Source organism: Numenius arquata, chromosome 1 (assembly GCF_964106895.1).
Source record: "Numenius arquata chromosome 1, bNumArq3.hap1.1, whole genome shotgun sequence".
Lineage (NCBI taxonomy): Eukaryota > Metazoa > Chordata > Aves > Charadriiformes > Scolopacidae > Numenius > Numenius arquata.
In genome coordinates, this window is record NC_133576.1 from 12,068,808 (window position 1) to 12,094,083 (window position 25,276).

The following is a 25,276-nucleotide window of genomic DNA, read 5'->3' on the forward strand; positions in this document are numbered from 1 at the left end:
CATTATTTGAATGGGAATATGTTAGCTTTCAACCAAAATGTATGTATACTTTGAATAAATGTATTATACTAATAAGTATCATATGTATTTTCTGTAGGGGAAAATGCTGGATTTTGATATGTGTAGTTATAGCTAGAATGGATGGAACAAGCATTTTCTGAAGTTTTTTCCTGCTAGGATGAATGGAAATACTTCCCAATTATTTCCTGGAACTTGAGACTGGACAAGAAAAGATTTAGATCATCTCCACCCTTGCCAGATTAGACATGTATTGAGATGTATTATTGCATTTTAGTAACTTATTGTTACCTAGCTGTAAAAAAGACTATATTATACTCAGAATAGAAGAAACATGACATCTGGAACGGAATATTAGACCTAATTGAGCTAACTCTTTTATATACACAAGAAGATTATGCCCTAGGGATTTTTTACCAACACTCCATCCTTCATAGGTTTTGGTATGTTGGATCTGCAGTTTTTACTCTTTAACTCTTTTCTGTCTAATAAATCTCATTAGAAGTGGGTTTTTTTTCCTCCTAATTTAATAAAAAATTACTTAATTTCACCTCATTATTCCTAATTATATCACCCCAGATACTACTACTTATACTGTTAAATATCATGTTTTATATATATATGCATGTGTGTGTGATTTGTCAGCATTATATAAAAGTGAACTTTAGAAACTTACTGGCAGAAGCATCCCAAAACTTTACTGATCCATCTGCATGGCTTAAAAAAATATAAAAATTAAATGTGTTAAAACAAGATGCAATTCTAAAACATCTACTTTCATTGATATATATAAGCAGAAAAACTGCATTTTGCTCATGTAGTAACTCTGTATACCTTACTGAAAATATATAATGGTATATATACTAACTATAAGAAAATATTTTGTTAGTAGTTTGATTAGGTTAATAAAACACTTTTTCATGCATTTCCTACAGAGAGCTAAGCCCACAATGAATTTTAAGACCGCAATAGCAAGAAGTTAATTCCCATACAAACGATAAGCTTAAATTACAAAATTTTTGGCTTTGCAGTGATCCAGCATCAAGCCTATGCACTCTACAAATGTCTAAAGAACTTTGAAAGGACAGAGGATAACTTTTTTTTTGTTTTGCTTAATACCTTACAGCTGTGTTCTTTTTGTTAACGTAAAATCATCCCTGAAGTAAAGCTGGAGAAAGGAGATATTACTGTTTAAAATGAGACTAATCCCTTCGTCACCTTATTGGTACTATTGCACACATCATAATCTTATTTTTAAAAACAGATGTTAAGTATCATTGCTAACAACAATTTATCAAATATATTGCTATCATCAGCATGGCTGAGATCAGAGGGACACGCAGAGTGCATCATAGCTGAATGGCTTCTCTTTTACAACATGGCCCCTTGAAAATCCATCAGGCATTGCTCATGGGGCTTCTACTACAATCTGAGCCTTTCTATGCCTTTTTGCTATGGGGCTGTCTCTCCACTCACAAGGTGAAACTCATCCCAGTGCACCATGCCCGCACTAATGTTGGGGTATTAAGATGAATTCCCAAACTGTCCCCAGATACAAACTCCTGAGAAGGCCAAAGGACAACAGCTATAGAAGAACAGCTGCTTCCCTTTTCAATGCTATTCTCTGTGCCCTTCAAGGACAAAACATTCTCTTGCAATGGATTCTCCTCTCCAAAGGCCCCACCTTCATAAGTACATAGACTTGCTGTCTAACACTGGGGCCTCAAATGGTCATTCTTAATGGTAGTTCATCACTGAGTATAAAGCTCTGTTTTCTACAAAATGGGAATTTCTGTGGTGACTCTACACAAGGAAAAAAACAACATACCTCAAATGAAGAGGCCAGGATATACATACTCTGTGAAGGGTCAACTCTTATCTATAGTTAACCTACAATGAAAAGCTGTAGATGCTAACGTTTTAAAAGTACCAATCCTCAGTTTCATTCTCACCCTGTAATAATGATTTCGGGGTATGTCTGAGCTCCAAGGTTCCACGCTCCACCACTGATAGGCCACTCCTAAACAAACAACAAGAATACAGAGATCACAACTAATTCTGATGAATCTTGCTTGGTTAATTTTTAAACTCAAGAGTAGAAAACATCTTCCTCCCAAAAGCAATACAACTCATAAAAGGAACAAAAATGTGTAGCATTTGAGGGTTTTAAAGCTTATTAACATTTTTATATTATCAATTGAGGCTTTTGAAACTTAATACATTATTTATATGTATTTATAAGATATTTTTATGTTACCAGTTAAAGTTCTATGTTTTTAAAATATTTCTGTACAGCTAACACTCAACAATCCAAAACACGAATTAGAGGAAGGAGTAACAGTTTTGCTAACCTTTTCAGATTGCTTGACTCTTGGAGTTTCTATAGGACACTGAATAGACCGAGAATCTATTTTGAGGACAAAACCTACTGAAGATGCTGGCCTAGAAACAAACATCTGAGCACGATGCCACGAGATATGAGATAAGGGAATATAACTTATACAGAACACATGAAATCATCATCTCTTCTCTGCCTTTTGTTTACTAGTGGCAAGACTCACATTTTCTTCCTTGGTCTAGGCTGGTAGATCGAAATGCTGGTCTGTACCTAAAGGTTGACATGTATGGATACAAGGTACAGAATGTGGAGGATGACATATGTGCAGAGTGGGTGAGGATGTGTGCAGAGAATGAGTGGGTGGAAAAAACCTGGAAGCACAAACTGGTTGTGTGGATACATGGAGTGGATAGTTGTGGTACAGAAATGGGTAGGTGGCAAATAAGTGGCTACCTACATTCAGAGTGTATATTTGTATATGCACAAATAAAGCAAGAGGACAAGAGAGTGTGCAATGAATACAGGTAAGTGGTGAAAAGTTTGGGAAACTATGTATATGAAGTAAGGTAGATAAGCAGACAAATTCAAATAAGAGAAAAAAATATTTTCTGAATTACTTTACTGAACCAAGATCTAAAGAAGTAGATTGGGCCCAGTTTCTCAGTTCATAGAAAACAAGGCAGCTCCAAGGAGCATACTTCTATAACTATGAATAGAAAACTGATGATGTATGATTTGTTTACCTAATATTTTTTCTAATTTATTTATTATGATGCATTAGTTCTAGTCAAACATAAACCAGATTAATGCTTGAAATTTATAAAATAATTGCATTTCCTCTTTTTATTTCTGCAGCTTGTCCTATTTCTAAAAGCATTATATTAAGACTTTGGTAGGTCAGTAAAATAATTATTAATATCCCTATTTAATAAAAATCTCACAAACATGCTGTCAACCCTCAACCTTCACTGAATCTCTTCTGCTAACTTCTTTCTGTTATAATTTTTTCACTTTTTTCTTTGATAGACATAACTTACCCATACAAATCTAAATTGCACACTGATGGCTTTCCTTTAACTCAATCTGATCTGGCATAATTCCAGCAGCCTAATGATTAAGTCCTATGTAATGGTCATTAATGGTTGTGCTTAAGTGATGGTGTTTCTGGGGGACAAATACCAGGCCGTAAGCATGCTGCTAAGCTGCAGGTAGGATCAACTTGAAAGTGGTTATTAAAGAAGTAAAATGAAAATATTTTGGTAAGATGTTACAAAAATATAGGTTGTACATCTACTTTTTTTGTTTAAAAGCAATATTGGTTTTGTTTACCTTATTGCTGTATCCTTGCTTTTTATGTTTTGCTCCTACAGAGTAGAGTACAGGAATCAAATCTGGAGGACAGTCCGCAAAATATTCTGTGCAGGTAACAGGTGACTCATGAATGTCAATAGGATATGGATTTTCAAAGATTGGAAAACTAGTTAAGGAAGACAATTTATTAGAAGCACTGTGACACACTGAGCCATAGAAGAAAACATATTCTTATATTAGAGTGTATAACAGAATCTAAGTAAAATCATTATTAATAAAGCACATTTTCCTTATTTATTCAAACTTAAGTATTGTTTTCAATGTCAATAATAATGTGTAGTTACTCAAATAAAGATAAAAAAATTCCATTGCTGTGACAAGAATCCTCTTATAACTCGTGAATAGTTCCTAAGGCTAATAGGTTAGGAACTAATTTTCCCCAACATCTGAAAAATCTCATTTATACAGAAGTGACACATTTTCTAGAAGCTTCAGGTTCGTCAATATCTTAGGTCATATATACTATGACCTAAGAACTACCTATACAACTGTGGATTTTATATTGAGCAGCTTAGTTTATTGGGCTCGTAGACTACTGATTCTACAATGAACAATTGCAATAACAGATGAAGTAGATCTCAGTTTATTTCTCACTTCCATCAATTTGGATGGTCTGATAAGGCATATTACACTTCTGGCATATTACACAATGTTATTCACAATTCAAAAATGTAGGAAATTTGGTTCTGTTTTCAGTTACATCCATTTCATATTGCTGAGATTATTTGAATTATTCTTGGAAGTAAGTGAGATCAAAATATGATTCACTTAAAATGTTTCAAGACATTAAGGGCAAAATCTGCTCCTAGTTACACCAGTGTGAATGTGGATGTACATTACTGGTAGTAACTAAATAAAAGGCAGAACTAAATAAATAAGAATTGAATTCTGAATTATATGATGTACAGTTCCTCTTTGATATGAACATTGATTCTGATATGAAAGAACTATTTGTCATTTAAACCATCAAGTGGATCATGAAATAATCCCATAAATCCACTATAAATCAATGCCATTATTTATTAAGATACTAAGTAAATACTTAAGTGGTAGTCCCTGTGGAATCTCATGAAGTTAAGCATGCATATAAGTAGTGGTTCAATCTGGTTTCCAAAACATACATTCAGGTAATAATTCAGCATGTGACCAAGTATTACTTAACTTCAACGCTGAGTGAATGTTTGAGGGCTGTGCTGAAGGGACCACAGATTTAGATTTATTCTCAAACTTAAGAACAAATATTAACATAAATTCTTGTTGATTAGCTCATCTTAGCTCCTAAGGTGGAGGTAAACATATAGAGTGAATTACTACTAAGAGTGAATGATTTTGGATAGTAAAATGACATTGCATAACATTTGGATTTTTATCATAATTTGCTGGACAGTTAATATATACAAATAACTTCATATAAGACTTCATACTTACTTGCTTTGTGTCAGGTCAACAACAATGAGATCTTTTTCCAAAAGCACAACTACAGCATAGGGTTCTTGAAATTCTGTAAGTGAGGAATCAAGTATAAAAGACGTGGGGTTCTCCTATTAGTCATTTTAAGAAAGCACGCCATATTTATGTTCTCTAAACATTCACAGTATATTAAACAAAAGTTTTGAGGTACATATCCTAGACATATCCACAAACTAGACATATCTGCAAACCAGAGCCAGACATGAACTGAGAAATTACTTTTGGGCACTATTGCCCAACATATATAGCAGAAATAAATTGGCATATTATAGCATGCCAGCATGATGGTATATTGAAAGTAAAGAAAAAGAATATGAATAAGTTGTATGTATCACTGCATTGCTGAATCCAGTTATTATACAGAAAATGTATTTTTGCTCTCCAGTAATAAGACTTCTACTCTGTATGACCCTTCTTCAAAACCAGATTGTGAACAGCTGGTCCAGTCCACTTGATGATATCCAATGCCTCCATTTCCAAAGCGATTCCAAAGGAATATTGCAGAGGAATCCTGTAAGTTTGCTGTGTTCAATTCAGACACTGACACACTCCTTCCTCCCATACACTCTTTAGAAGATTATATTGTCTGGTTTTTTCTTCAAGGCTTTTTTGGTTAAAAAGATACCAAACAATTAAAATGACAAATGCTTCCCTTGATGCATAGGGTGCATTAGATTACATAGCATAAAAGTTATTTTAAAAAAATATAAATGTGAAATTATGACTCTCTTTTCAATAGCGGGATTGAAACAAAGATACACTTTATCTTTTCTAAGTGTTTTTAATATGTATTTGATTTAGCTACGTATATAAGATTTATTTTACTCTTCTGCTTGAGGGCTTAAAATGCTAAACTTAGGGGTTTTTTGACTTGCAGCTTTTCTTAATTTACTTTCTGGAGTCTTCTGTGAATGTACATAAGAATATGGCAGCTCCATAATATGCAGCAAAACACTTCTAACAGTTCTATTCAGGCTGAAGTGCAAGAACTTTTCTGCAGATAAGTAATAGTTTAATCTTCAATAATTCAGCAATCTGTAGATTTTCAGCCTCATGAAAAATGCCAGAAATATAACCACATATGTTTGATTAATAGCAATATTTCATCACAGTAGCCCATGTGTTTCAAGTTCATATCTGAAGATTTATGTATGCTCTATTGTCAACTCATTACTTGCTTCCTATACTGTGAATGCAAACAAATTCCAGTTACTTTTGGTGATGTGGTTTTCTTGAGATGGAGACAGCTGTGATAATGGAAGTCCCTGAAATTGAATTCAGTTATCAGAGAAGATCCCTTCATTTGTATTTTCCATAACTGTGTTTTGCTTAATAAACTCACCATTTGGATATGGGGTTTCACAAAGAGTTAAAAAATCAACTATAGGGTGATCCATTTCAAGAACTGTAATTGCTTTCCCATGCATGATTGTTAAACTTGGTCTTCGACAAGCCTTATCATATGACAATCCACCAGAAAATATCACAAATGGTTCACTGTATTAAAAAAATCAACATAATTATAAGTTTACATAGTACATACAAGTTTACATTATATGTTTAGTAGCTTCAAATACTAATAAATAGCTTTGCAAAAAGAATGAGGGAAAGATTCTAAAAGGACTTTAACTCAGGAATGTAACATTCAGTTAATTACAGAATTAAAAACATACCTGTTTTTACAGGTCTTATACTCTACTTTAAGAATTGGTTTACAAGATTCAGGTTTTTTACCATCTCTTTGAATTTTTCCTAAGGAAAGGAAGAAGATGAAAACTGTATTAAAACATCATGATAATAGAACTATCAAACTAAAACATACACACTGAAGCAACTGTATAAGCAGTAAAAGAATAGAACTTTAAAGCTACAGCAGACGATGAGTATTACCTCCTATTTCTGTAAAATACACATTTGCCTAAATTAATTACATTTATTACAGCTTTACATTTTTTTACTGCCACATCCACCTAAAGGACCACAGACCACACTTCAAAGACATCTAAAACCCATGCAGATTACTGAGAAGGATGACACTTAACTAATAATTAATGAATTTCACCAAACGTATACCATTTTTCTGAACACATTATGACCACAAACAGCTTAATTTTTTCCTAAGTCATTCTTTGATTAACTCAATTCCTTTTGTTGGCAAAATGTTACATGCTCTGGAATGTAACTAGTTGAGTGATAAAATTAAGTGAAGCGTACGTACAATTGAAATTCATGGATTCTTGGTTAATTATGGCTCACTACTTTCTTCCAGTCAGAGGAAAGTCACTTGTAAACCAAAAAAATATCAATTTTGGCTTTGCTACTTTGGAAAGCCTATGCTTGCTTTCGACAACCACCTGATTGGAGGATACAGTGTAGATGGAGCCAGGCTGTTCTCAGAGGTGCACAGTGAAATGACAGGAGGCAAAGGACTCAAGTGGTGGCATGGGAAATTCTGTTTAGATATTAGGAAAAAAATTTGTACCATAAGAGTCATTAAATACTGGAAGATGTTCCCCAGAGAGGTTGCGCAATTTGTTGTTGGAAGTGTTCAAGTGTCCAGTGTCAACTCGACGCTGCCCTGAGCTAACTGATCTAATCAGGCCTGTTCTGAGCTGAGGGTTAGACTAGATGACCTCTGAGAGGTCCCTTCTGACATAAAGTACAATTCTATGACTAAAAATGATAAACCAAAAGGAATTAAGGAATTTAAGAAAATGCTAAAACTTTTCTGGGCCACATAGATCTTGCCTTCCCCTTCTTCCTCTCCATAAGTCAGGCTTCTTGGTAATGTATTGATTTGCAATAGAGTTAATACCTTTTAACTTGGTTTGTAAGAAGCAATGACACATAAAGTCCCAGCTATAAAAGATACAGCCATTTCATAATATGTCTCCTTTAAATTCTCCATTGCAGTGACTTAGGAAGCCTTGTACCATATCTATAACAAGCAACATAGTGCCCTGTATAAAATATATTACTTCTTGTGAAAATTGCACATATGAGCACATAAATACAAAATATAGAAGAAAGAAATGTGAAAATCCCAAAGCCTGAGAGTGTCAAAGACTAGAAGTAGGCTATTAAGATGAATTGGATAAAAGGCATTAGAGCAATATTGCCCAGTAAGAGGTATTTATGACACCAATTTAAAAAAAAGATTGATCAAAATTGGTCTCCTTTTTTTATAGTATTTTGCAGCTACTTTGCAGATTAAAATATTATGCAAGAAGCAACTCTTGATCTGGGCTACAATAAAAAATGAAATAAACAAAATAAACACAGATATTAGCAAACAGCATGGAGAATATTGTATTGTTTCTTAGTTATACGTTTAAACTATCAAAATTACCATGTGGGATTGTGGTCTGGAATGGTCTGTTAGGACTTTTGAGATTCCATAAGGTCAAGCTGCCATCAGAGTGACTGCACATGAACTGCTTCCCTTCATGATGCCAAGCAACAGAATGAATAGCCTACAGAAATGAAAGAAGAATTTGAGACGGATATGGAATACGATGTTTACACTAATGATATTTTAATGCATGACTTTGGATTATATTAATCTAATGGTATATCAACAGTTGGATGCTTCTTGTTTGTCTAAAGTCCATTACCAGCACTTTTTAATAACCAATAGCTGTAATCTACTGCTAGTCAAGGAAATTCTGTGTGACAAGTTTTACAGGTAATCTACAACACGTGCAGTCTTCCCCAGAGGACTATTTAGGAAAAGTAGAAATAGTATTCTGTTTTGAATAATTCCTACCCACCCCCTATATTCTTAAGTCTCAGAGCAAGTACACAGAAATCTAGAATGTTTAATATAAAAACAAGACCACTAAAGAGACCAGGATTGTTTCGTTGATATAGGAAATCAACAAAAACATGATGTGGGATACTTTTGGAACAGATAGTGCTTCACAAAAGAGGAATATCATACTCCTATGTACACAATGCAAGTACCATGTGATGAACGCTACTTATGCCAAAAAGCAACACCTAATTAATAGACCATTCTTAGTATTTCATGCATAATTAGTTGAACTGACAGAAAATATCCATAATTACATCAAACAAGCTGAAAGGATAATGGTGCAAGTTCTTCATTTTCACTGGTATGTGCTGGAAACTAACAAAAGCCATTTTCTGATAAAGCAATGTACTGCTTCATTGTATACCAGTTTCTCACACACTCCCCTCCGAAGCACAAACTCACAGAATTTCCCTTGAATCCATTTCCAGAAATGTTAGCTGCCAAATTGCAGCTAACAATATGTTTTAATGTAAATGTATATAAAAGAGACTTATTTTTGAATGCAGTTTAATAAATTTCCATTTTTGCAACCCAGGAAATGCACTTATAATTGCATATGGCCATTTACCTGATTTATTCACTTTAAAATCATGCCTGGGTATTCATAAGTCAGCTTTGGAGTTGTCCATATCAATTTTGCTTAAGATGACAAGAAATAAACCTAAGTGCTACTGGTCGCTATTCAAAACTCCCTGTTGGTCTACATCTTTTAATAAGTATGTTGATTGTTACGCTTGGTAACAGCTCATGGTCTGGAGGGAGTATCAGAAAAACCAATGAAAACGCTGTGACTCTTTCCCAAAATTTTACTCAGCTCCTGAGGCTGGAAAGCATAGACACAAATGAGCCTTTGCATTAAGATGACTCAGATGTTTTAACAGGAATCTGACATGCCTTGTATATGAATGCTTTGCTAACACACTAGTAAGCTAGTCATGCCCATAAAGACTCAACAAACAGAGCTGAACAAAGCAAACTCTAGATTTTTATCTTCAAATGATATGAGTGTCACTCAAACTTCTATCTACCAGAGGGAGGCTGGCACACAATTCCTCTTAAAGACCCACAAGATACCAAACTATAACTGAAGCAACAAAAGGTAACATGGAAAGATGGTTCATACAGAGTCCAATGCCATTGGCCTCAGGTAGTGAGAACCTTAGATCCGTGGGGAGCGCTGCTTCACTTACACTGAAGGCACGTCTATCCTCCTGCATAGAATTCTGACATGAGCTCATTCATTCTTGCTATCATGCCAAATTTGAATCTGCTTTTGATGTGTTGTCACACATAGAAACATTTCACATGGTTACAGTCGCTAACTGTGTCTGAGCCGGAGCTAGTAGCTAGCAGCTGAAAATTGTACCAAGCTGCTTGTTAAACTGCCTCTCAGCTGCTAGGTGCCACCTGCCAGCATAAACCTGTTGAGTAGAGCTAAGGAGGAATGCTCCTGTCACAGACAGTTGGCATAGCAGCAACTCAAACTCACCTGTTAGACTTTGCCCTGAAACGAGCAAGAAATACTTCGAAGTGCATTTGAAGGTCTCAGCTGGGAGTCATGACTAGTTCTGAAAGGAGGTACCAACCAAATCCCTGATTTTTCGCTGCTACAACGTCTAACATTCTGATGCACTTCTTTACCATCCAGACAAAAGAGGAGCAGTTATTTGCTTAGAAATGGAGTTCATCATGGTGGGTGACTCATGTGAATGTTCACACAGTGTATGCACATAAAGCATATCACTCCAGATTGGGTATGTTTCTCCTTCTGCAATACCCACAGTGGTTGCATACATATTCCATCTTCTCTCATACTCAGCATGTACTAAAATTAAGCATGCCCAACACCACTTCAGTTCATTCCCAACCACAAACCTCCTCCACTGAGAAGCACTTAGGGGGACTCTAGGACCACTTTTAACCGTATTTCGAACAAGCACCATACTCATCTCATCTTATTGCTTGAATCTTACCATTAAGGACCACTACGGCAAGGGTCGCATCAGATTTGATACTTCTATAATGGCATAGTGCTTGATAAAAGGAGGGAGATGTGTCTTTGAACTCGGCAGCTTAATTTTGGAGATGTGTTCTAATGAAAGTTGATGACTATGCTTCAGGAAACTCTGAATGAGAACTGACACAACCTGTCAAACTTTTAAACAGTCTGCATATGAAGACGGCTGGTTTTTTAGGGTCTGCCAACTATCAACAGTAACTTGCGAATCCTTTGAATGATCTGGCTTGTTTATGTGCTCTCTTTTTATAAAAATCAATGGAAATAAACTTTTGAAGGAATTCATATAAGGGCTTGCATGGAAAGTCTTTTCTAGAGGGCATCATAAAGGAGCATCATTTGAAAGGGCCTGAATATCTCATACATATCACCACTGAGAAGATGACAATAATCATCACACAAAGAAACAATTTTGCAGCTGACATCTTGAAGAGCAGACAGAAGATTGTTTACCAGCAGTTCAAGCTCCATGCTGGCATCAAGTGTTTCACAAGCAAGAACATTTTCACAAGTAAGAACAAGTCTCTTGAGAGGCTTTAACACAGTAGAGAAGAATACAGAGGAAGTCCTTGTGTCAGGAGTTGATGAATTGAGGCAGCCTCTAGCTGGTCATCAGCAGGGCTAAAAGAGAGACAGGACTACCTTTAGCTCCAGTGAGTAAACCATAAATATCAGGGAGAAGCTTTAAAGGGAAGATACAGGCTTACGAGAACACCAAGCAGAGAAGTTCCAGGTAACTTGTACAGTTTTTTCTATCCTTGGTGAGAACTTCTCCCATTTGAAATGAGCACACAGGTTTTATCTATGAAAGGTTCCCAGTCTTCAAGACATGAACTCTAGCATGACAAAGATGGAGAAAAGAATGCAGCTCTAAATGCTGCAATTGCAGGTCTGTGAACAGGGGGCAGAGTCTTCAGCTCCACCACTTACAAGCTATTGGGTTGTCTCGGTGAGCTGTTTGTTCTAGGAACAATGTATCCATGACATTAATCTGGATGGCAAGGAAAATCAAAGGGCATACTTCTGCAAGTATTGGACAGATCCTGGTAATATTGTACGAAACAACTCACCTCCCTGTCATAACATTGCACATATTTTGAGGATGTTCTGCAACATGTATCTTGTATCCAGGTTTGCAAGTCTCATGTGATACAAAGCATTACAATGGTATCACAAAGCCATGCAGCCTAGAAAGCATAGGCAAGATTTTACAGTGATGATGTCCTAGTAGACTGAGAACCATTCTCTCTTGGTGATCCTTTTGTTAGCCAACTGTTCAAGCATGCAAATAAAGAGGACCTATTCCATCTGAGATAAGTGTTCTTTATTTCTAAAACCTCAATTAAAAAAACAGCACTCAACATAGTGAAAAATCTGAATGGAAGAGACCTTTTAATAATGGTTCTCACTGACAATGAAATGAAAGCATTTCTTGTGGCTGTATGAAAAGAAGTATCTTTAAATTAAAGAGATATGAAACTATTCCTCTCTATAACAATTGAATGTCAGCAGATATAGTCTCCACCTTGAACTTAAAAGGGAAGAATATTTAGATTGGTAGATAGACAATCAGTTGCCAGCCTTGTTTCCTCTTCTGTGTCAAAAAAAATCTGCTGTTAACTTCTCGCTCCTGTGTTGCACAGTGAGGTTCTACAGATCTGAATAACAACAGAGAGCCTCCTTCTTGACAACCAGTCTGGGGAAACTGAAATCCAATGCTGTCAACAGTAACACAGGAGAAATTCAGTTGAGGCTTGATCCTGTGAAAGGATGAGTATTAGGATGGAGTCTTGAAGGTGGTGACATTCATTTTGAGTGATATTACCAAGCTGGACAGCTATATGAAGAAGATTACGGAGAAGAAAGAACTTGCCTTCGTGATGAACACTCACAGTCCATCAAAGACAAAAAAATAAGCTGTTTCTCAGAGTACATATCAAGTGCCCCTTAATGGAGAAGCCTGGTGCCAGAGGAATTTTTGATACTAAATAGAAGTATCTGCTTCACTGATAAGCCAGAAAAGATCGTGCCATCTGATGATCCTTAAAGATGTCGGAAGAGGAAGCGGTCCAGTTAGATGAGATTTCCAGTTCTTTCACCAAAGAGGGGGACTACCTTAGTTTCAAAACTGCTGCTAAAGAAAGTGTAATGATAGTAAGAAAAATGAGGCTGGATTAATTTCATTCAGATCCCATTCAAAGAGGCACTTTGGTATTCAATGAAGATACAGAACATTTACAGCAATTTATCTGAGACCTCACAGATACCCTGCAATTGTGACTGGCTGGCTCAGCACCAGAACAATACTAAAACATTGGTCAGATATCATGGGGCACAGAAGCCTTGCATCAGTCCAGATAGAATGGTGAAGGGGAGCAGGAACAATGTTTTCTGGACTGTGAACTTTGGTGGCCAATCTGTAACAAGAGGCCTAGGTTTGAAAACTTGGGTTGGTGCCAAATACCAAGTGGCACATGCCGAACAATCACTTGTGACTCACAAAAGCTATATAACCCAGGATTTAAAAAGGAACCCTTTCTAGGGGCTCCCTGGGGGAATACTAGCAGTTCTGGAACATTATCAATCTGGAGCCTGAAAGTCTGGAATAAAGTACAATGGCTGGTCACATAACCCTTTTAAAGACAAGAAGAATCTTGCAAATATTTCAGTAGACAATAGCAAGCCATCACAAGTTGCACAAGGTAGAGTAATGACACAGCAAGTAACCATGGAGGAGGAAAACACACGACTGATAAAAAGGCCAAAAAATGTACCTGAGGACAGTATAGAAAAATGTGGAACAACTAAATTGTATGAGAAATTTTCAACACCCAACCACTCTGTCTCAACAAGCAAAAAATAAAATAAAAGAAACAGTATTATGAAAATCCTGGTTTATGTAGTCTCATTCTGAGCATAAGAGAGGACAGTGAGTGAACAGACCCTCCCCCAGGAGACCTGCAAAAGAAAAAAGTTGTCCAGCCTTCAGTAATAGAGCAGGTGCAATTTTACAGGTGTATGCACAGGCAGTCTGTCACTTAGAGACAATTTAGTGAGCATGTCTTCAGGCTTAAGTGCTGGCCTGTTTAAGCTCTGAATTACCCTGTCCTTTAGAACATTTGCTATGTAGAAATTCAGAATCTTAACCTTGAAGCTCAGTGTAGTGTTTATGTGTCTGTGAACACAGGCCCGAAAAGTGCAGGATTCAGATATATTGAGATTACTTTTTAGAGTGATAATAAATGTGTATACCGCTTACATGTAATAAGGTGGCAAGATGAAGAAGAAAAGGGAACTACAGGAAACCAATTACTTTCTGGAGCACTTTAAAGAAAATGTCCTTTTATACATTCAGCTGTAGTTGCACTCACATTCATCCATGGTGAACTTTACAGAGGGGCTGGCAGAACAAAGGATTTTTTTCCTAGGGCTAGTACTAAAATCATAATAACTAGAAATATATCTATTTTTGAAACAGCTTATTTCTTGATACAAGAACTGCATCTGTGTTTTATATAATCTGCTTACAAATGGCAACAGACAATTGTCTGATAAAACTATGAGAATACAACTTTGAAAATCTTTTAATCAGATCTTGAGTACAAGGTAACATCAATAGCCCTACAAAATAATCTGTCTTTCATTCTAATTAATGTTCTAGCAATACACAGTAAAGATAATTATATAATTCCTAATGTAGCTATATCTCAGGTCATCTCATTACTACACTCTGTTCAACTGAGGATCCCCAGACTGAGAAGCTCATGAACTTAACAGAATCATGGGGAAGAGACTCAGTGTCATAGTACCTTCACAAGAGTCTAATGCATTAGAACTACAGATTTCAGGTTCAGATTTCAGGTTCTGATTTCTACTGTCAATAACTTGTTCAAAAGCATAGCACAAAAAGTATTTCCAGAACAAGCATTCCCTTAAGATAAATATCCATCTGCTTGATAAGACACACAATAACCTGCTGAATAACAGTTTTTCTGAATTAGTGGAAACTGCTTACCTCATCATAATAAGCTCTCAGATCAGCTCTTTTAGATCGTAAGTCCCAGAGTACTACAGTCCCATTTTCATAGCCTATCAGCAGCTGGAGGAGGGAAACAAACACAATTATATTTACAGATTCAAAAGGTATACAGGAATAGCGAAGAACTTAATGGTTTTAAGACATTTTAAAAAAATAAATAAGCACTATAAAAAGAGATGCCAAACTGATGTGCAAGATTATAGATTGCACTACACATAATACCCAGCTTTCAAATTATCTTTCAGTATAAATTACTTCTCATTACTGATTACTCAAGTTTTAATATGTAAGAAAAAATGTGCTTTATATGCCTTTTTTTTTTTTTTTTTTTTTTCTGCAAGATTATGTGCCTGGACAGTCTTCACAATTGTGTACCTGCTAAGAGAATAAGACCATAGCATGTTCCTCTCAGCTCTTACCTTCCTTGCCCCTGATTGGAGGGAAAACTGTTTGACACCTAAGAGATCATTTAAATAATTTCAGAGTCACCAAATTAAACTCTCCTTCAGCTACATATATTCCTCTAATTTCTGCTTTCCACTGCTTTAAAACATTTCAAAGAACTCCTCTTGCAGAGAATAAATTGCTTGCTTTCCTAGAAATCAAAAATATATTAACTGGTATGTGAATTTTTACTTTTTCTAGTCATATCATCATGCACACCTGAGAAATACCAGCAAAGAAGATTTGTCAAAAGATGAAAGAGAAGAAAAATGATGCTCAGGAGAAAAATAAGAATGGACACAATCCTTTCTCCTTGTCTCTATTGAAAAGAACTGAATTATTGGTCTGGCACTGTATTGAGTATTCTTCAATTGAACACAACTAATTTCAGATCTTACGGAAGATGTGAAGTCTAGATTACTTAAGTATCCTGGAAATTGCTTCCCTTAGAGCCCATCTTCCTAAGAATCTATCCTGGACATGAAGACTGTGAATGACCAAACTGATAGATTCACACATTTCTGCTATGGAATATTTTATGCAATTGGCAGTGATAACTGCAGTTGTTCTTTGTCCATAAAGACATGGATCACAGAATGCAGGCAAGGATTTACAGTTTCTATATTAAGAATTTGAGCAGAAGAATGACGAGATTATCTCTTAGTCTGCGAGACCTTACCAGCATCTTTGCCATCACTCACTTTATCTTGCATAAGTCAGAAAAATGAAACTTGGCTGGACTGCTAAACAAAACATCACTTTGTTTCCAAGTTAAATATAATTGATACATCAATACTGCTATAAAAGAGTCTGGGACTACTCTCAGTCTTACTGGATATGATTCTGTATATTGCCAGGAGAGTATTCATTATGTGGATATGTATTACCTAATCTACGAATAATTTACAGTTAGTATATTTAATAGCTGAATATGAACAATACCTGATTACTTAAGAATTCTGCTCCTGAAAAAAATTCAAACTGTCGTGGAGAAAATCCAGAATATTTATCATTTTTGCTGTGGACAGGTCCATATGTGATTTTGTGGCAGCGTAAATGTGAAAAGACATCCTGTTCAGAAAGCATGCAGCTAACTGGATAGCGCTTGTGTCAGGATGTCATATGGTATTCTGGGATAATAGATGCCATTAAGAGAGTGAACAAAGTGTCTTACTGCAACTGCTTTCGCTGTTAGTGTAGTGATCCTAAATGGAAGACAATTGTATATGCAGGAGTTAGTGATCCACATAGCAGCTAACCTGAGTAAGTGCAGGTCTGTGCTGTGCTATGTTGTGCTGCACAAAGCACTTGGCTTTCAGATCTGTGTTGTGCTGCACCTACTCCTTGGCCACAAGATAAACTTCGCTGCCTAATTGTAAAGCAGCATCCTGTAGACAGCTCCCACTTGGTAAGGGCAATCACAGTACTTCTGTGACCTTGTCTGTATGTTAATGCAAGGCAGTATATTCTCATGTGAGTATCCTTTTTCTTCATAGTATAAATTAATAATTATTTTTTTTTTTAATCTTTTGAGTTGTCTAAAGACCAAAATGTTGGCAAACCTCTTCACAGAGGGGACCAGCACAGTGTGCTGTGCCCTTCTTGGGGGTTCATCCACTGCTGCACAACTTGGGGTTCCCACCATCTGAAGGAATGTAAGATTACCTTCTTTTTCCTTTTTATATTAACTTAAATAAATGGTATTTTAATCAATATGTTATGGAGTCTGAGTGCCTTCCTTACTCTTACCATTACAAGTACTTGCACCAATGCATTACAGCTGGGTACCAAACCAGTTGAGTTCAGTTCACATCTACCAGTATTCTTTCCACCTCAGCTTTTGTACAAATATATTCAGGAAACTCAAGGAATAGAAAAGCATTTAGTATGTGACCCTGTTTCATAATACGCCTTTCTCCCTGGTGAAGCAGGCTTGTCTTTTATCACTCTTTTTTGCAAAGATATCACACTCCAGGTAATTACTGAAAGGTTAAATACCTCCTATCAGAAACAGCATTTCACCTGATCTATTGCCAAAATGCTTAATGCACAACAGCACTACAGAATTGCAAGATATAGTGCTGTGATTTCAGGGGAGAAGTTGAAAGATAAACAGATTTGCTGCATAGCCAAGAATCTTTCTCTCTCTTTGCTTGGGTGGTAGCTATGCTGCTAGTCTGCTAGTACTGTGATACGACACTGAAGTCAGAATTCCAATTGGGTGAATACGATTAGTCTCATTGCCAGTATGTTTATGATGCTTTGAACTCTGACTTGTCTGAATCATAGGAAACTCAAATATTCACACTCCTGTTTGCCATGGTAAGCACTGGAAAGATCTATATGACAAGCTCTATGTCTGTAATATTCAATTAGGTAAAAAAGAAAACACCCACAAATGCAGTTGAAGGAGAAAACATAGACAAAGAATAAAAATATGTGTAAAAAGAGTCAAGGAAGTAAAAACCCAAAGATTTTTCTTCAGCTTGTGTTTCCTGGCATCTTGTTTAATTACTCATGCTTAATTAGGTTAAGAATCACGCAGAAGGCTGCAGAGAATTTGAAGGAGGAAAGAGTCCTGGCAACATCTTTCTCAGCTAATGCAGTTGCTCCACATTTTGACTTAACAAATCCTTTATCATAAAATGCTTTTGATGACAGTGTTTCAGGGAGTTTTCTCCTTTACAATCAATTAATTGCATCCTGGTACATGCTAGCCAGCCCTTTCCTTGTCCTGGTACCACAAAACAGATGGAAGAATAAAAACAAGCCTGCCAAACGCACACTGTATTTAGGTGTTATTAGATCTCAGAACACAGACTCAGAGATAGGAAGTTTAGTCCACCAGCTAATAGTTAATGACATTAAACCTTTTCCTATTTAGCTTTCTCCAGTTGCTGGGAAACTGCAGATTATTGCAGTTAATGTCTTCTCCTGTGTCAGCAAGAAAAATCATGTTTGCTACAGATCTGCCACTTAAAAATGTCTGTGCACTTCAGTCTGTTCCTAATGTACACTTCTTCATTGATTTGGCAGACACAGTTATATTTCATGGACTTAATCACTAGGTCCCCAAATTGTTCTTAAGTGACATAAATGCCCAAATGCTCTTTGTTGTCTGTCTTCCAGCTACCCCTTGCTAGATTCATAAAAGAGACTGTCTCCAAAGTTTGCCTGGAAGGCACTCTGGAAAAATTTTGAATGGCAGAGGTCTTCTGGAATTGCATTTACTCTTTCGACACAGAAAAACTAGTCATCTGTCACTGATACAAACTAAAACTTTTAGGGATTTAAAGAATTTTAAAAAGATGAATATACAATCAGCACAGAAATTTCCCTGGCTTTCAAAAGGATATCTTAAGATTGTCCTAGATTCGGAAACGTTTCTCTGTGTTTTAGGACTCTCAACCACTCAGTGCCCATAGGAGAATCCCACTTATTTACTTCAGTGAAACATGCCCAGATCTGTAAACAACTTCCCAGAGAAGGATATACTACTGGACCCTTGCAGAGTACAATACTCTTGTAGAGTGCAAGAATAGCTGTATTTTGAGCAATGATTATGACTGATTTGTACTCACTATTTAATTTCTGAAGCATAAGTAAAGAACACTTTAATCTACTGTGCCCCACGAAGTGATGCGAGGAGTCTGATTTCTCCCACCAACATCTCTTGGTGGTTAACTTGAAGCTGAAAAGCTAATCAGAGCATGTAGAACTATCTTGAAACAGCTCTGTTAGCTAAGAACAACTCTGCTAAATTAAACAAAAGGTCTACCTATTGCAGTATTTTGTACTTAAATGGCCAAGAGCAAACAGCAAAGAACAATATGTGAGGAGGGCAAGTACTTATCATACTCTCACAAGTTCTCTCAGCCTACATGATTTTCTCGTTCAAAGATAGCCAGCTCCTCAACTAGACATGACTCCAGTTAACCTGATCTTGAATAACTGTTTAGAAAAATTCAGCAAACCTCTTCAGTAACCTTCAAAGTGCCTTCTCTTCTGTTAACTTTTCTAATCTCCCTTTTGACCAATATACATTTTCAGCACCCACAGCACCATTTGGAAAAAAGTTTTGTAGCTTCTACCCATTGCACATTTGAAGAAGAACTTAATTGGCTTGTTTGGAATCTGAATTTTTTCAGCTTCATTGATTTCCTTTTAGTTTTTGTGTTGAAAGAGACCATGAACTCTTTCTACCCTCTTCATAACAATTACAATTTTCAAACTCAGAATCACAATCAGCTCTTTTCCACAATGTATTGTCCTGTCTCACTTTGTTGTGTCTCATATAAAAAACCTTGCCCCTTCTCTGAATTTCTTTTAGCACAATTACATTCTTTTTGAGATAGAAGGACAAATAGAATACTCGGTATTTAGCAGGCAAGTCAACCATGCATTTATGCAATAGCCCTGTTTTGTTCTGTTCTTCTCCAGATAATGCCGAATTTTGATTTTCTTTATTGGTCACTACTGAGCATTGAGCTGACATTTTCATTGAACTGTCAATCATCACTCGAAACTCTCGATATCAAACAATAATGATCAGCCCAGACCCATTGTTTTATACGTAAAGTCAGAAATATTTTCCCCCACACATATAGCTTCCCATAATTTACACTGAATGCTTACAAAAGACAGCATTTAACCTGCCATTTTACTGCCGTCTCTCAGGCTCCTAAAGTCCCGCAAACCTGATCATATCACTGCTTACTCTCTTTTCTAGGTTATTTATGACTATGCTGAACAGCAAAAGTCCAAGAAGTTGTTTTTTTTTTTTCATTTTTTCTCCATTCTGAAGAAAGATAGTTTTATCCTTCATTCTTTCAAACAAAGTTTAATGAGACTTAGTTGAAAAATTTAGGTTTTTTTTCCTCTTCTGTTGGATTTTTTTTGATTTAGAGCTATGTCTTTTGATTTAGTGCTTGGATCTTCTCTTACATTTGTACTTACCTTTTACTGATATTTTCCTGTAAACTTCAAACACTATCTATTCCACATTCTGCAAATCTGCAAGTATTTTGTTAGCACCAATTTGTTCTTTACACCACCCTCAATCTATCAATGATATAAACAGCTGTACTGGGATGGTTTCAGTATGGCTTACATTTTCTACTCTTTCTCCTCAAAAATTTCCAATGTTTGCATTTCATAGGGATCCATCTGATTTTGCTGTTGCTGTTGTTAGTATGCTAGTACTTCATCAGTGCCCAGATGTCTCCAATGTGCCCTCTGAGCAACAAGTAATTGTATTTCCAAGCAAGTTCTCCTCTAACTCCCTTTCCTGGGACCATTTCATCTTCCTCTTTCTGCTGAAGTCAAAATATTTTAGGCTTCTGTTTGGACATGGTGCACGACATTCCTGTAAGAGATGATCACTCACAAGACCATTTTTTCTTTTAGTATCATATCCTTTTTCTCTACACTGTGTGCTTTAGGTAGGTCATCAGCAGCTTCTGCTGTGGCCAGTGAACAAGAGTTATGCCACATCAATAAATCTTTATTTTTATCAGGTATTTTGCCATACACAGTTAAATAGTATTTCTTGATGGCTTCTAGTTTGAGGCTAAAACACTACGCTTCATAGTATTTAATTACTTTATTTGCTGTATTCTAAATTTCTTCATCTATTGTGATTCCTCCAAAAAGGCAACCTGGCCTGTTGGAGGGCTAGCTGGCAAGTGCCTCATTTGCACATAGTTCACCTTGCAATATGGATAAGTCCAACGGCAGATAATGCAAATGAAATACAGATGTAGTCATCAGTGTTTTTCTAGGTAAGCATATGAGTTTCAGTAAAATGTCCCCTATAACAGTATCAGAAATTCAAACTGCTGCTGGTTTCCAATAACCATCATTTGTTATGTGAGGCACACTGTCAAACAGATACATAATTTGTAAGATGTAGTCCTTTACAGATACACACTGAAATGCAATTGGCAAAAGTGATCAAAAATGATGAGATAGCTAAATGCCCCTTCCACATAGGCAAAATGCTCAAGAATTCAGTAGCAATACATAAATAAAAAAGCTCTAATAAAACTGATACTCTGGCAACCAAATTTCATTTTGGAAAAGCTACCATACAAATAAAGCCAACTCTGATTTTGCCTCCTGATGCTATCAGTCATGACCCTAACACTCTGACTATGTTTTGCTTCCACTTGTTGATAGCTCTTTGGGGTTCTCAACTCTATTCACAAACAGCAGCAAGTTCTAAAAGTAGGTTACTATTGTCATTATTCTCGTATAAGAAAAAACTTACTCTAATGCTTTCATAATAGCATGCTTATCCAAGTACTGAAATCATGGTACAGTTTTTAGTCAACTCTTACTTAAGTAAAGCCAAGTTTATTTAACCAGGAACAATTTTGATCTGCCATAGGTTTCAAAGTACAGTGCGTTGTCTGTTTCATGGATTTTTACTCATTAATATTGTACAAAGAGATTTTTTTTCTTAAAAATTGTGAAATAATTTGTAAAATAATTGTAAAAAAAATTGTAAAAATTTTAAAAGTGACCTTGCAAATACAGAAAGAAAGCAGATGATACAATCAGTAAGAAAAAAAAAAAAGAGCGATCAAGGCAAATAAATGGATGTTTTATACCATTAGTTGTACTCACTTTTCCCTCATCTCTTGGGCTGTCACTTAAATGTACAACTGGCCCAGGGTGAGTCTTTGTGGATCTGCAAGACAAAAATCAATTCAAATCTGTGAATGTTTTTTTTATGAAGAGTTAGATGCTTACCTTAATTTCTAGGTGTGTTAATGTGTATCTCCAATGGTTTAAAAGTCATCCTAAAATGCCCAGCAAGGGAAGATAACTATCTGAAAGTTATCTGTATCTTTTCATGTTCTCCTCTGTTTCCCTTTTGCTGTCATAGGCAGAGATTCTTCTTTGTTGATGAATCTTTTCTTCCATTTTAAGAAAAATCTCACTATTCCTCCTATTACAGTAATTCCCCCCCCCCCATTTCTGAGGCTTTTTTGCCTTTTCTGTTCTCCACTTTCTCTCTTTCTGCCCTTTCTCCTCTCTTGCTTGATTTCAAGACTAATCTGCCAAGGATTTGCAAAGTCTTAACTGGATTCACTTCAAATACTGACAACAAGACTCACCAAGTTCTAATCTCATTAACAACAAGTCTTCAGTAATTCACCTACATGCTCTATCTTCTAGCTGCTTCTAGCACCTACACTGCTCTATCTTCTACTGCTAGCTTCTTAGCATTACTGCAGTGGGGTTTCAGAAATGGAGCATCTTGCCTTTGTCTACTCTGTAAAGCCTTATGACACCTTCAGACCAACTAATACACCCACAAATGCATATTCAGTGAGGCTCCTCAGCCATAAGACCCATCCCATGAGTCTTGGTAAGCCTCTATAAAGATTACTTATTGTTCTTGCTGTCCCCTCTCTTTTTGTAACATGTACCAATAACATAGTATGCAACTTAGTACAGGGACTGCTGCTTAAGTCATTAATGTCCAGGACCTGACAACAAATGCAAATCGTAGGAAACTGCGTGGACAGATGAAGGTTTTTCCACTGTCATCTTTTCTGACCAGACCTTTAGGCATGGCAGTCATAAATAGCAAGAAGACAAGAACCAGTCCACAAAAGTTCAGGCTATTTGAATGCCTGCAGAGAACAGGACCTTTCTCCCATCTAGGTTGGGGTTGGAGCACATGTCCCTTGTACTTCAGCTTCAGATCTAGACTTGCATGTTTGGTCTTGGTTCGCCAAAGGTCACCAGGAAAAAAATATTGCAGAGACTGGCAGGGTCCATAAAGCTAAGAATTTATTGGGAAGCCATACCTAAAACTACCAAGGCTCCAAGTTTTAAAGCAATCTGCAAGAGAATTAAAGAAACAAACCAAAACAAGGTTCTCCAGCCAAACTGCTCAAAGGATTTTCCTAAATTAATCCTCTTCGTTTGGTTCAGCTACTGAACTACAGCAAAACTGCCCTCTGTTCTACCAGGTCAGACTCCAAATCAAGATTAAAATTCCCAGGCAAATCAAATATTAAAATACTGTGGAGTAATCCATATCCTCATAGACTCCTCTTTCCCAAAACAGTGCGCTCAAACACGCCTGAAAGCATGCACGCTTTCCTCTGGCCTCTATTTTTTGCCCATAGAATACGGCAATTTTAAATATTTTAGCTATTTGGTCACGCACTAAAGCTGGGCCAAAGCAGAGTGGCAAAGACCTTGTCTGATATTTACCTCTGATCTAAAGACAATGAAAAATTACTGCAGATATCCTTAGACCTTCCAAACTAAGTTTGTTCCAGGCCAAAGACATAGAAAACTTCAAGTCACTTAAAGGCCAGTCAGCCTTCCAAGACTATACTCCACCCCTTCACATACATTTTAACAGTACTGCTAGCTGCACGCATAAAGCTCGTGGCAATGTAGCAAGCCCCTTCCTTGGTGAACTTTCTCCATGAGATGATCCCATGCCATCACCTTCAGCTTTTACAGATCATGTTTCCACAGGTACCTGCAGCATGTTACTTTTCTACATGAGGTCTCAGTGCGCAAGGCTTCAGCAAGAGCATTTTGCGACATATCCCAGCACAGACCTGAGATCATCAGGAAAGCAGTGGACAGCCAGTTTATACAGCAATATTCTATACAGACTGTCTTTAATGGTGCCAGTAGCAAGTACCCATTTGGCTTAAGGTGTGGCATGCAACAAGTTTTGCATAGATGCAGTTAGCGGGAGATCTGGCTGCCATTCCTATCCAAGCCAGCTCCCCAGAAGGGACCTCTCTGGCTGAGGTTCTATTTCTGAGTAACCTGCACTGGAATAACAAAATAATTTCCACAACACTAGGCCTTGGAGCAGGCAGGGTAGGTAGGCAGTGACGGGGAACTGAGGGCTGAGATGAGGATATCCACAAGCAGTGTTTAGACCCACACATATCTGGTACATCTGTCCTCAGAGTGTGAATAGGATATCTTTGGACATTCTAGACTACTTTGAGCTTTGTTTTTGACATAGGTTCATCAATCTGAACTGGTCAGAGTATGCTGATGGGAAGAACGAAGTCTATTTGAGGTACACGATGCCTATACCATGACAGCAAAGGAGAAAGCATAAGAGGAGAAACCATGAAGAGAAGAGGCAGCATAAGAAATTTTACTTTTTAGCCAGATAAGAACCACTGACAGATGAGGGAAGAGGGAGCAGAGCCAAGCAAACATCAGGCATGACCCAGCGGGCAACAGACAAAATGGTGGAAGGAGCACACACAGGCTGACAAGGCATACTGGTTTTGGTGGCTACACCAGCCTATTGAACCCACCAATATGCAGACTGGGTTGCTTGGCCATAGCAATATTAGTACTTGACCAGGAATATTGGCAAAATCAGGGAAAATGGAGAGACAAAGGGAAAGAGCATATTGTCTTTCTAAGCTGGAGGTAGATCCTGTCTAGGCTGCTCTTTGTAACTATCAGTTTTAAAAGTCAAGACCAATTTAGATAAATCTGTGGAACTACTGTTTTCTTTTTAAGATACATATGTCATTGCTTTCCAAGGAATGTATACACTTGTCTTTGGGTAGAAGCAAACTCTTACATGAGCTCTACTCGCTCTACATTACATGTAATTTCAGGCTAATTATACTTTCATTGTCACACAAACTAGTTGTTCCTCTGTAAATGATACAAAACTAACTTTTACTACCAGTCTTATTTTTATCTTATATTCTTGCAGGGGCGTAGCCTCAGATTTCTGTGCTAAGACCTCAG

General features: G+C 36.8%; 1 protein-coding gene across 2 annotated transcripts in view; it reads right to left on the reverse strand.

Annotated features, from left to right (window-relative positions):
- Window positions 1-25,276, reverse strand: part of STXBP5L (syntaxin binding protein 5L) — a 201,316-nt gene that overhangs the window by 71,038 nt on the left and 105,002 nt on the right. For both annotated transcript variants that reach the window (XM_074145586.1, XM_074145578.1), the window contains exons 6-14: window positions 22,139-22,202; window positions 15,044-15,127; window positions 8,547-8,670; window positions 6,871-6,949; window positions 6,540-6,694; window positions 5,156-5,228; window positions 3,686-3,833; window positions 1,971-2,038; window positions 695-735 (exon numbers count right to left, since the gene is read on the reverse strand). In XM_074145586.1, the coding sequence (XP_074001687.1) occupies window positions 695-735; window positions 1,971-2,038; window positions 3,686-3,833; window positions 5,156-5,228; window positions 6,540-6,694; window positions 6,871-6,949; window positions 8,547-8,670; window positions 15,044-15,127; window positions 22,139-22,202 (836 nt within the window). The remainder of the gene's footprint in view (window positions 1-694; window positions 736-1,970; window positions 2,039-3,685; window positions 3,834-5,155; window positions 5,229-6,539; window positions 6,695-6,870; window positions 6,950-8,546; window positions 8,671-15,043; window positions 15,128-22,138; window positions 22,203-25,276) is intronic.